Raw genomic sequence first — 12367 nt, 5'->3', positions numbered from 1 at the left:
TGTGCAGGTGACGCGCGGCCTCTGTGAAGAGCAATGGAATCTGACTCCATCTGTGCAGGTGACCGCTGGCCCTGTGAAGAGCAATGGAATCTGACTCCATCTGTGCAGGTGATGCGCGGCCCTGTGAAGAGCAATGGAATCTGACTCCATCTGTGCAGGTGATGCGCGGCCCTGTGAAGAGCAATGGAATCTGACTCCATCTGTGCAGGTGACGCGCGGCCCTGTGAAGAGCAATGGAATCTGGCTCCATCTGTGCAGGTGACGCGCGGCCCTGTGAAGAGCAATGGAATCTGACTCCATCTGTGCAGGTGACGCGCGGCCCTGTGAAGAGCAATGGAATCTGACTCCATCTGTGCAGGTGACGCGCGGCCCTGTGAAGAGCAATGGAATCTGACTCCATCTGTGCAGGTGATGCGCGGCCCTGTGAAGAGCAATGGAATCTGGCTCCATCTGTGCAGGCGACGCGCGGCCCTGTGAAGAGCAATGGAAATCTGGCCTCCATCTGTGCAGGTGACGCGCGCCCTGTGAAGAGCAATGGAATCTGACTCCATCTGTGGCAGGTGATGCGCGCCCTGTGAAGAGCAATTTAATCTGACTCCATCTGTGCAGGTGATGCGCGGCCCTGTGAAGAGCAATGGAATCTGGCTCCATCTGTGCAGGCGACGCGCGGCCCTGTGAAGAGCAATGGAATCTGGCTCCATCTGTGCAGGTGACGCGCGGCCCTGTGAAGAGCAATGGAATCTGACTCCATCTGTGCAGGTGACGCGCGGCCCTGTGAAGAGCAATGGAATCTGGCTCCATCTGTGCAGGTGACGCGCGGCCCTGTGAAGAGCAATGGAATCTGGCTCCATCTGTGCAGGTGACGCGCGGCCCTGTGAAGAGCAATGGAATCTGGCTCCATCTGTGCAGGTGACGCGCGGCCCTGTGAAGAGCAATGGGATCTGACTCCATCTGTGCAGGTGATGCGCGGCCCTGTGAAGAGCAATGGGATCTGACTCCATCTGTGCAGGTGACGCGCGGCCTGTGAAGAGCAATGGAATCTGACTCCATCTGTGCAGGTGATGCGCGGCCCTGTGAAGAGCAATGGGATCTGACTCCATCTGTGCAGGTGACGCGCGGCCTGTGAAGAGCAATGGAATCTGACTCCATCTGTGCAGGTGACGCGCGGCCCTGTGAAGAGCAATGGAATCTGACTCCATCTGTGCAGGTGATGCGCGGCCCTGTGAAGAGCAATGGAATCTGGCTCCATCTGTGCAGGTGACGCGCGGCCCTGTGAAGAGCAATGGAATCTGACTCCATCTGTGCAGGTGACGCGCGGCCCTGTGAAGAGCAATGGAATCTGACTCCATCTGTGCAGGTGATGCGCGGCCCTGTGAAGAGCAATGGATCTGACTCCATCTGTTGCAGGTGACGCGCGGCCTGTGAAGAGCAATGGAATCTGACTCCATCTGTGCAGGTGACGCGCGCGCCCTGTGAAGAGCAATGGAATCTGACTCCATCTGTGCAGGTGATGCGCGGCCCTGTGAAGAGCAATGGAATCTGACTCCATCTGTGCAGGTGATGCGCGGCCCTGTGAAGAGCAATGGAATCTGGTGGCATTTATAAGTAACAATAATAATAAAAATAAGACACATTATAAGGAGGAACTCGGACCATTATCCCCTTATAACAGGGTATTCGAACCATTATCCTTGTATAAGGGGGCACTCAGCCCAAATCCCCTTATAGGGGGACACTCGGGCTATACCACCTGATAAGGGGACACTCGGGCTATACCACCTGATAAGGGGACACTCGGGCTATACCACCTGATAAAGGGGACACTCGGGCTATACCACCTGACAAAGGGGACACTCGGGCTATACCACCTGACAAAGGGGACACTCGGGCTATACCACCTGACAAAGGGGACACTCGGGCTATACCACCTGATAAAGGGGACACTCGGGCTATACCACCTGATAAAGGGGACACTCGGGCTATACCACCTGATAAAGGGGGCACTCGGGCTATACCACCTGATAAAGGGGGCACTCTGGCTATACCACCTGATAAAGGGGGCACTCTGGCTATACCACCTGATAAAGGGGACACTCGGGCTATACCACCTGATAAGGGGGGACACTCGGGCTATAGCACCTGATAAGGGGGACACTCGGGCTATACCACCTGATAAGGGGGACACTCGGGCTATACCACCTGATAAGGGGGACACTCGGGCTATACCACCTGATAAGGGGGACACTCGGGCTATACCACCTGATAAGGGGGACACTCGGGCTATACCACCTGATAAGGGGGACACTCGGGCTATACCACCTGATAAGGGGGACACTCGGGCTATACCACCTGATAAGGGGGGACACTCGGGCTATACCACCTGATAAGGGGGACACTCGGGCTATACCACCTGATAAGGGGACACTCGAGATATATCACCTGATAAGGGGGCACTCGGGCCATTATCCTCTTATAGGGGGCACTCGGGCCATTATCCTCTTATAGGGGGCACTCGGGCCATTATCCTCTTATAGGGAGCACTCGGGCCATTATCCTCTTATAGGGAGCACTCGGGCCATTATCCTCTTATAGGGAGCACTCGGGCCATTATCCTCTTATAGGGAGCACTCGGGCCATTATCCTCTTATAGGGGGCACTCAAGCCATTATCCTCTTATAGGGGGCACTCAAGCCATTATCCTCTTATAGGGGGCACTCGGGCCATTATCCTCTTATAGGGGGCACTCAAGCCATTATCCTCTTATAGGGGGCACTCGGGCCATTATCCTCTTATAGGGGGGCACTCAAGCCATTGTCCTCTTATAGGGGGCACTCAAGCCATTATCCTCTTATAGGGGGCACTCGACCATTATCCTCTTATAGGGGGGCACTCGGGGCATTATCCTCTTATAGGGGGCACTCGGGCCATTATCCTCTTATAGGAGGGCACTCGGGCCATTATCCTCTTATGGGGGGGCACTTGGGCTATATCAGCTGATAAGGGGGCACTTGGGCACGTTAGGAATTGAGACCTTAAAATAAAGTATTACATTTTAAAAATCCCTAATAAATAATAAAAAACAAAAAAATGACCCCTCTTGTAATGAAGCCCGTATATAAATACCCAATATTTGTCCATTAGCGGTCACATGGGACAATCCCCGGCCTTTTTCCTGGACCCCGGCGGGGGATGGGTATACATGACAATAAAGACTTGCAGCCGCGGTGGTCCGCACTTACTCTTTGGTGATGATTCCCCGGGGGCCGGAGGGGACGACACTTTTGGAATCGATGCCGTGTGTGTCCAGGATGTGTCGAGCCGCCGGACTCATGCGGAGCCTGAAATTAGGAAAACATCAAATTTATCACAAAAAAATAGATCTTAACCCCCCGGGGTCCGGGCTGAGCCGCCGGTGCACGTGGGTCTGTTTATCTCCTCTGTTCCGTTTTTTGACGAGTTAAAGGGGAATTACACTTTCATTCAAGCTGATCCCGTAAGCAGATTAGTGTGTGTTCTGGGCTCGCGGACGGCTCTGGGTATTAATTACAAGATCCGCGACACCGGGGGGACGGCAGAAGCGCAACATCCACCGCCCCTTCCATTCACTGACAGCAAGCAGAGACCCTGACCGAGGATCACCCCTCCCACCATAGGACATGGCCCGCGCCATCCTGTGTCTGCAGCTCCCGTGCGGACCAATGCAGAGAGGGGACGCAGGAGTAAGGGGGCAAATCTGGAGGACCCTCCGCTCTACTGACACAATTATTCCCATCGTTACATAGAAAATAGCATTGTGCTGTTCCTCTGCTATTCCTCCTGGAAACATTGCACTATATTGACAGCTTTGCACTACTTTCGGACACAGCTCTACACACACTGCTGCCGTCCAATCAGTGCCGAATGATTCACAACATTTCCAGGAGGAATAACAGAGGAACACCATAATGAAAAGCTGTAAAAAAAAAACAAAACAGTTTGCGTCGTCCCTCTATTATACCTCCTGGAAACGAGGTGAATAAATTATCACGTACATATAATTATACCTTTGATAATGAGGTATGACCCTTAATACGGTCTAATCAAAGCAGACTGAATCAAAATATTTTCCATGAGGTGTAACAGAGGAACACCATAATGCAAAACTCTAAAAAATGCTTGTGTTGTCGCTCTGTTATATCTCCTGGAAATAGGTGAATAAATTGACAAATGCACATAATTATACCCTTTGATAATGAGGTATGACTCTTTATACCTTGATACGGTCTAATCAAGGCAGACAAATCAAAATATTTCAATGAGGCGTAACAGAGGAACACCATAATGCAAAACTCTAAAAAAATGTTTGTGTTGTCGCTCTGTTATACTGCCTGGAAATAGGTGAATAAATTATCATGTACATATAATTATACTCTATGATAATGAGGTATGACCCTTTATACCTTGATACGGTTTGAATCTAATAATCAAAGCAGACTGAATCAAAATATTCCCAGGAGGAGTAACAGAGGAAAAAAGCAAAACGCCCATTGTGGAAAGATGGGAAATAAATGGGGACAAACATGGAGGACGGCCGCCTCTCCTGACATGGCACTTGCATGACAATTCTGGAGCATTTTCTCTTACTACTCATTTCACCGTTCCTCCGTTACTCCTCCTGGAAAAGTATTAACATCAAACAATGTCATATTGGGATACCCTTAACAATGGGGCTGGTCCCTGTGGACTCTACTGCTGTCCAATCATTGCCAAATCTGTCAGATCATTTCCAGGAGGAGTAACAGAGGAACAACATATTGCAAAGTTTAAATGTTTTAGAAATTGGATAACGCATTTATTGATCAGATCAGACATGTGAAGAGATTATAGAATGTGTGTGCCTGAGCTGTCTGATAACAGGGAGTAATAGCTTGTGCTTTAGAGCCCCTTAGAAGGCTCGTTATGAATACCAATAATTACATCCACGTCAATAAACGTCTACATGGATGAATTAAGACGGATTAGAGCGCAGAGCGGTAAATCGCTCCCGCGAGACGCCGGCGAATTGATGAGTATCACGTCCGTGGCTGCGGTCTCATTAGATAACGGATTCAGACTGCAGCGACGCCACCAGCGCGGAATAGACGGCAGTCACTGGCAGTCAGTGGGCAGGCAGTGGCAGTCAGTGGCAGGCGTGACCTTTGCAGCGCGATTTTCGTGTTGGCTCGTCCTTTCGAGTCTTGCCGGGTCGCCCAGGGCGAGCGCAGCTCTGCACTCCGGCACCGAGGATAATGAACCCGGAGACAGCTGGCTGCGCGTCATTAGAGGCGCTCGCTCCATCGCAGGCGGCTGGCTCAGGGCCGCAATTAAAAAATCAGCACTTGTGATTCTCACACGTCTGAGCAGAACACGCCACGGAGCGGACACGTGAGCGCCGGGAGAACGCGCGCCGCCATATAACATCCGCAAACCTGCACCACGCCGCCAAAACAGGGGCCTGCGCACTGCGCACCAGGTATCACTCTCACCGACGCCGCTCACTTTACCATAAAATGTGCAGAAAAAAAATGGTGAAAATGTTATTTTTATAGTGATAATAGGATTCTGCAGATCAGTGCGATTATGGCGACACCACACACGTAAGGGTTATGCTATTTATTTTATATACCGTATCTTTCCCATTATAAGACGCACTTTTCTTCCCAAAAAAATTTGGCAGGAAAGTGAAGGGTGAGTCTTATAATCTGAATGTAGCTTACCGGGGGGGTGGAGAGGGGTCACAGGAGGCCGGGGGAATGCTGCGGCTGTGCAGGGGCTGCGGTGGCTGTGCAGGGGCTGCGGTGGCTGTGCAGGGGCTGCGGTGGCCTGTGCGGGGTCTGTGGTGGCTGTGCAGGGGCTGCGGAGGCTGTGGCAGGGGCTGCGGAGGCTGAGCAGGGGCTGCGGAGGCTGAGCAGGGGCTGCGGAGGCTGAGCAGGGGCTGCGGAGGCTGAGCAGGGGCTGCGGAGGCTGAGCAGGGGCTGCGGAGGCTGAGCAGGGGCTGCGGAGGCTGAGCAGGGGCTGCAGTGGTTCTGCAGGGGCTGTGGCAGCTGTGCAGGGGCTGTGGTCGCTTGGCTAGTGCTGCGGCGGCTGTGCAGATCCTGTGGCAGCTGTGCAGATGCTGTGAGAGCTGTGCTTGGTCTGCGTTGGTTGGTGCGGCGGCGGCTGTGTAGGGTCTGTGGCGGCTGATGCTGGTGCTGCGGGGCGGGCGGTGAGGCCTTCAAATCATGGTGCCCGGAATTGGCGCATGCGTAGATAGAGCTCTCGAATCAAGATCTCATCTGCGCACGCGCCACCTCCGACCCATTGATCTCCCAGCAGCGGACTTAAAGAATAATGGCGCCCGGAGGTGGCGCATGTGCAGATGAGATCTCGGCTTGCCATTGAGCCGAAAGCTCAATCTGCGCTGACTCCGGGCGCCATTTCTTTGAAGCCCTCGCCGCCCGCAGCTCGAACCCCAGCACAGCCGACAGTTTCTGGGACACGCACCGCCCCTGCCTCCTGTGACCTCGCTCCACCACCACTGCCCCTCCCCCCCTCTCTGGTAAGACACCACCAGATTATAAGACGGACCCCATGTTGTTTTTTCACCTTTTTTTGCTCTGAAGTTGGGGTGCGTCTTATAAACTGAAAAATACGGTAATTTACTCGTTTTGAAAAATTCCGTATTTTGCTTTTCGCATCGGTGGAGCCGCAGAAAGCGCTGGTTCTTGCGGGAAACGGTAGGATTTCATTGCTGCTTTTGGGCTTCATACCATGTTTTGATCACTTTTTAGTACTTTTTGTTTGTGGAGGTGCAATAAAAAGCTTTAAATCTACTTTAAGGGTTAATTATTTTCATAATTTGATGGTTCAGATGTTAAGTACGTGCCTGTGTGACACCGCTCTATTCACTTCCCTGTGCACCGCTGACATCAAACAAATGTGTTAAAGACATAAATAGAGACCTACCGAAATGTTCCAGGCTGGGCCGGGCCCTTCTGTGGTGTTGTGGTCGTGGCGGCGGTGGGACTTGCCGGTGGGGGGCTCTGAACACTGGGGATCTCCACCTGGGTCCAGTCCTGACCTTCATCCACCAGCAGCGCGATCAAGGATCCGAGTCGTACTTTCTTGCTGCCTTCCTGAACCTGGCAGAAAATAAAATCAGTGACATGAGGATCTACTGAGGGACGTACTAGAGTGACAACTCTTTCAGGGGTAAACCCCTAAGCAGATCCTAGCTGGGGTCTACTGATGATCCAGACCCAGTGCAGCAAAGCAACAATGGGGATAACATCAAGAAATCACTAAACTGTCGCTCTCATAGCTCCTCGGGGGCGGTCCGAAGAGCTGGGGGCGGTCCAAAGAACTGGGGGCGGTCCAAACAGCTGGGGGCGGTCCAAACAGCTGGGGGCGGTCCAAACAGCTGGGGGCGGTCCAAACAGCTGGGGGCGGTCCAAACAGCTGGGGGCGGTCCAAAGAGCTGGAGGCAGTCCAAAGAGCTGGAGGCAGTCTAAAGAGCTGGAGGCCGGTCCAAAGAGCTGGAGGCCGGTCCAAAGAGCTGGAGGCGGTCCAAAGAACTGGAGGCGGTCCAAAGAACTGGAGGCGGTCCAAAGAACTGGAGGCGGTCCAAAGAGCCGGGAGCGGTCCAAAGAGCCGGGAGCGGTCCAAAGAGCCGGGAGCGGTCCAAAGAGCCGGGAGCGGTCCAAAGAGCCGGGAGCGGTCCAAAGAGCCGGGGGCGGTCCAAAGAGCCGGGGGCGGTCCAAAGAACTGGGGGCGGTCCAAAGAACTGGGGGCGGTCCAAAGAACTGGGGGCGGTCCAAAGAACTGGGGGCGGTCCAAAGAGCTGGGGGCGGTCCAAAGAGCTAGGGGCGGTCCAAAGAACTGGGGGCGGTCCAAAGAGCTGAAAGCGATTGTGTAACACCACCACAGTCACACATGCTCATTCATTATCTGCAATTTTCTAACTCCTAGTATAAAATTAGGGTTTGTTTTTTTGGGGGGGGGGGGGGGTTTATTATTTTACTTTTTTTTCAGCTTTTTCAGACTCAAAATGTGAATTTAACCGGAAGCGAATTACCCAAATAACATGAAAAAAAGAAAAGAAAAAGCGTGAAGCGGGGGCCGTGTGAAGCCCCGAGAGCTATTTCTGGGGCACTTTAAGGCTTAAAATTGCAAATCTTGTCCAAATAAAATAATGGGGATTTCTAGTGAAATCTGTCGCCTGACACAAAGCTCATCAGGGGAATCCGGGTCCCGAGCGCTGGACGGAGAATCGGAGGCAGGACGTGGAGCTCAGTGCTCAGAAATGGGACTTTATAAGGGTGACATGAGCGCCCCAAAAACCCACCCAAAACGGAATGAGATGGATATGAGGCAGCCGTCTCCTCTGCACAGTCCTCCCTCTCCTCCGCTCCCCGGTTCTGCTCCCCGCTGTACGCCGTATTATCCATGTGATGTGCTCAGATCTCGGCTTATGCTCAACCTCAGGATTTTGTGATGATACGAGGACACTGGGCCGGGCACTGACCCCTCTTACCAGAAGGTGAAAAGTCCGAGACGGAGGTGGGTCACGGTTTTGTCTCTGAAACTGCATCACCATGAACTCTGCTGAAGGTCCACAGATATCGGGGAACCCGGGCGGTGACTCGTACCACTTACCACCAGGGGCAGCACGGTGCCGAACAACCCCACAGGGACAGCACGGTGCCAACCACCAACCACAGGGGCAGCACGGTGCCAACCACCCCCACAGGGACAGCACAGTGCCAACCACCCCCACAGGGACAGGACGGTGCCAACCACCCCCACAGGGACAGGACGGTGCCAACCACCCCCCACAGGGACAGGACGGTGCCAACCACCCCCCACAGGGACAGCACCGGTGCAACCACCCACACAGGGACAGCACGGTGCCAACCACCAACCACAGGGGCAGCACGGTGCCAACCACCCCCACAGGGACAGCACAGTGCCAACCACCCCCACAGGGACAGCACAGTGCCAACCACCCCCACAGGGACAGCACGGTGCCAATCACCCCCACAGGGACAGCACAGTGCCAATCACCCCCACAGGGACAGCACAGTGCCAATCACCCCCACAGGGACAGCACAGTGCCAATCACCCCCATAGGGACAGCACGGTGCCAACCATCCCCCACAGGGACAGCACAGTGCCAACCACCAACCACAGGGGCAGCACGGTGCCAACCACCCCCCACAGGGACAGCACAGTGCCAACCACCAACCACAGGGACAGCACGGTGCCAACCACCCCCACAGGGACAGCACGGTGCCAATCACCCCCACAGGGACAGCACAGTGCCAATCATCCCCATAGGGACAGCAAGGTGCCAACCATCCCCCACAGGGACAGCACAGTGCCAACCACCAACCACAGGGGCAGCACGGTGCCAACCACCCCCCACAGGGACAGCACAGTGCCAACCACCAACCACAGGGACAGCACCGGTGCCAACCACCCCCACAGGGACAGCACAGTGCCAACCACCCCCCACAGGGACAGCACAGTGCCAACCCACCCCACAGGGACAGCACAGTGCCAACCACCCCCACAGGGACAGCACAGTGCCAACCACCCCCACAGGGACAGCACAGTGCCAACCATCCCCCACAGGGACAGCACAGTGCCAACCACCAACCACAGGGGCAGCACGGTGCCAACCACCCCCCACAGGGACAGCACAGTGCCAACCACCAACCACAGGGACAGCACGGTGCCAATCACCCCCCACAGGACAGCACGGTGCCAACCACCCCCACAGGGACAGCACAGTGCCAACCATCCCCCACAGGGACAGCACAGTGCCAACCACCAACCACAGGGGCAGCACAGTGCCAACCACCCCCCACAGGGACAGCACAGTGCCAACCATCCCCCACAGGGACAGCACAGTGCCAACCACCAACCACAGGGGCAGCACAGTGCCAACCACCCCCCACAGGGACAGCACGGTGCCAACCACCAACCACAGGGGCAGCACAGTGCCAACCACCCCCCACAGGGGCAGCACAGTGCCAACCACCCGCCACAGGGACAGCACAGTGCCAATCAACCCCCACAGGGGCAGCACAGTGCCAACCACCCCCCACAGGGGCAGCACGGTGCCGACCAACCCCCACAGGGACAGCACGGTGCCAACCACCCCCCCCCACAGGGACAGCGCGGTGCCAACCAGCCCCCACAGGGACAGCACGGTGCCAACCACCCCCACAGGGACAGCACGGTGCCAACCACCCCCCACAGGGACAGCACAGTGCCAACCACCAACCACAGGGGCAGCACGGTGCCAACCACCCCCTACAGGGGCAGCACGGTGCCAACCACCCCCCACAGGGACAGCACGGTGCCAACCACCCCCCACAGGGATAGCACGGTGCCAACCACCCCCCACAGGGACAGCACGGTGCCAACCACACCCCACAGGGACAGCACAGTGCCAACCACCAACCACAGGGGCAGCACGGTGCCAACCACCCCCTACAGGGGCAGCACAGTGCCAACCACCCCCTACAGGGACAGCACGGTGCCGACCAACCCCCACAGGGACAGCACGGTGCCAACCACCCCCACAGGGACAGCACGGTGCCAACCACCCCCCACAGGGACAGCACGGTGCCAACCACCCCCCACAGGGACAGCACGGTGCCAACCACACCCCACAGGGACAGCACGGTGCCGACCAACCCCCACAGGGACAGCACGGTGCCAACCACCCCCCCCACAGGGACAGCGCGGTGCCAACCAGCCCCCACAGGGACAGCACGGTGCCAACCACCCCCACAGGGACAGCACGGTGCCAACCACCCCCCACAGGGACAGCACAGTGCCAACCACCAACCACAGGGGCAGCACGGTGCCAACCACCCCCTACAGGGGCAGCACGGTGCCAACCACCCCCCACAGGGACAGCACGGTGCCAACCACCCCCCACAGGGATAGCACGGTGCCAACCACCCCCCACAGGGACAGCACGGTGCCAACCACACCCCACAGGGACAGCACAGTGCCAACCACCAACCACAGGGGCAGCACGGTGCCAACCACCCCCTACAGGGGCAGCACAGTGCCAACCACCCCCTACAGGGACAGCACGGTGCCGACCAACCCCCACAGGGACAGCACGGTGCCAACCACCCCCACAGGGACAGCACGGTGCCAACCACCCCCCACAGGGACAGCACGGTGCCAACCACCCCCCACAGGGACAGCACGGTGCCAACCACACCCCACAGGGACAGCACAGTGCCAACCACAGGGGCAGCACGGTGCCAACCACCCCCTACAGGGGAAGCACGGTGCCAACCACCAACCACCCCCCACAGGGACAGCACGGTGCCAACCACCCCCCACAGGGACAGCACGGTGCCAACCACCCCCCACAGGGACAGCATAGTGCCAACCACCCCCCACAGGGGCAGCACGGTGCCAACCACCAACCACAGGGGCAGCACGGTGCCAACCAACCACAGGGGCAGCACAGTGCCAACCACCAACCACAGGGGCAGCACAGTGCCAACCAGCCCCCACAGGGACAGCACGGTGCCAACCAGCCCCCACAGGGACAGCACGGTGCCAACCACCCCCCATAGGGACAGCACGGTGCCAACCATCCCCCACAGGGACAGCACGGTGCCAACCATCCCCCACAGGGACAGCACGGTGCCAACCATCCCCCCACAGGGACAGCACGGTGCCAACCATCCCCCCACAGGGACAGCACGGTGCCAACCATCCCCCCACAGGGACAGCACGGTGCCAACAATCCCCCCACAGGGACAGCACGGTGCCAACCATCCCCCCCACAGGGACAGCACGGTGCCAACCATCCCCCCACAGGGACAGCACGGTGCCAACCATCCCCCCACAGGGACAGCACGGTGCCAACCATCCCCCCACAGGGACAGCACGGTGCCAACCATCCCCCCACAGGGACAGCACGGTGCCAACCATCCCCCCACAGGGACAGCACGGTGCCAACCACCCCCCACAGGGGCAGCACGGTGCCAACCACCAACCACAGGGACAGCACGGTGCCAACCATCCCCCCACAGGGACAGCACGGTGCCAACCATCCCCCCACAGGGACAGCACGGTGCCAACCATCCCCCCCCACACACAGGGACAGCACGGTGCCAACCTCCCCACAGGGACAGCACGATACCAACCGACCCCACACAGGGATCGCACAGTGCCAACCGACCCCACACAGGGATCGCACAGTGCCAACCGACCCCACACAGGGATCGCACAGTGCCAACCGACCCCACACAGGGATCGCACGGTGCCAACCGCCCCCACACAGGGACAGCACGGTGCCAACCGCCCCCACACAGGGATCGCACAGTGCCAA

General features: G+C 57.1%; 1 protein-coding gene across 1 annotated transcript in view; it reads right to left on the bottom strand.

The window, feature by feature from the left end:
• The window catches only part of PDHX (pyruvate dehydrogenase complex component X), a 69820-nt gene extending 61227 nt beyond the window's left edge, over positions 1 to 8593 (bottom strand). The window contains exons 1-3 of the mRNA XM_075326529.1: positions 8531 to 8593; positions 6964 to 7139; positions 3240 to 3338 (exon numbers count right to left, since the gene is read on the bottom strand). Of these exons, the coding sequence (XP_075182644.1) occupies positions 3240 to 3338; positions 6964 to 7139; positions 8531 to 8593 (338 nt within the window). The remainder of the gene's footprint in view (positions 1 to 3239; positions 3339 to 6963; positions 7140 to 8530) is intronic.
• Between the last annotated feature and the right edge of the window lie 3774 nt (positions 8594 to 12367).

This window comes from Anomaloglossus baeobatrachus, chromosome 10 (genome assembly GCF_048569485.1).
Source record: "Anomaloglossus baeobatrachus isolate aAnoBae1 chromosome 10, aAnoBae1.hap1, whole genome shotgun sequence".
Classification (NCBI taxonomy): domain Eukaryota; kingdom Metazoa; phylum Chordata; class Amphibia; order Anura; family Aromobatidae; genus Anomaloglossus; species Anomaloglossus baeobatrachus.
Note: the sequence above shows the minus strand (reverse complement) of the source record. Positions and strands in the feature narration are given on the sequence as shown.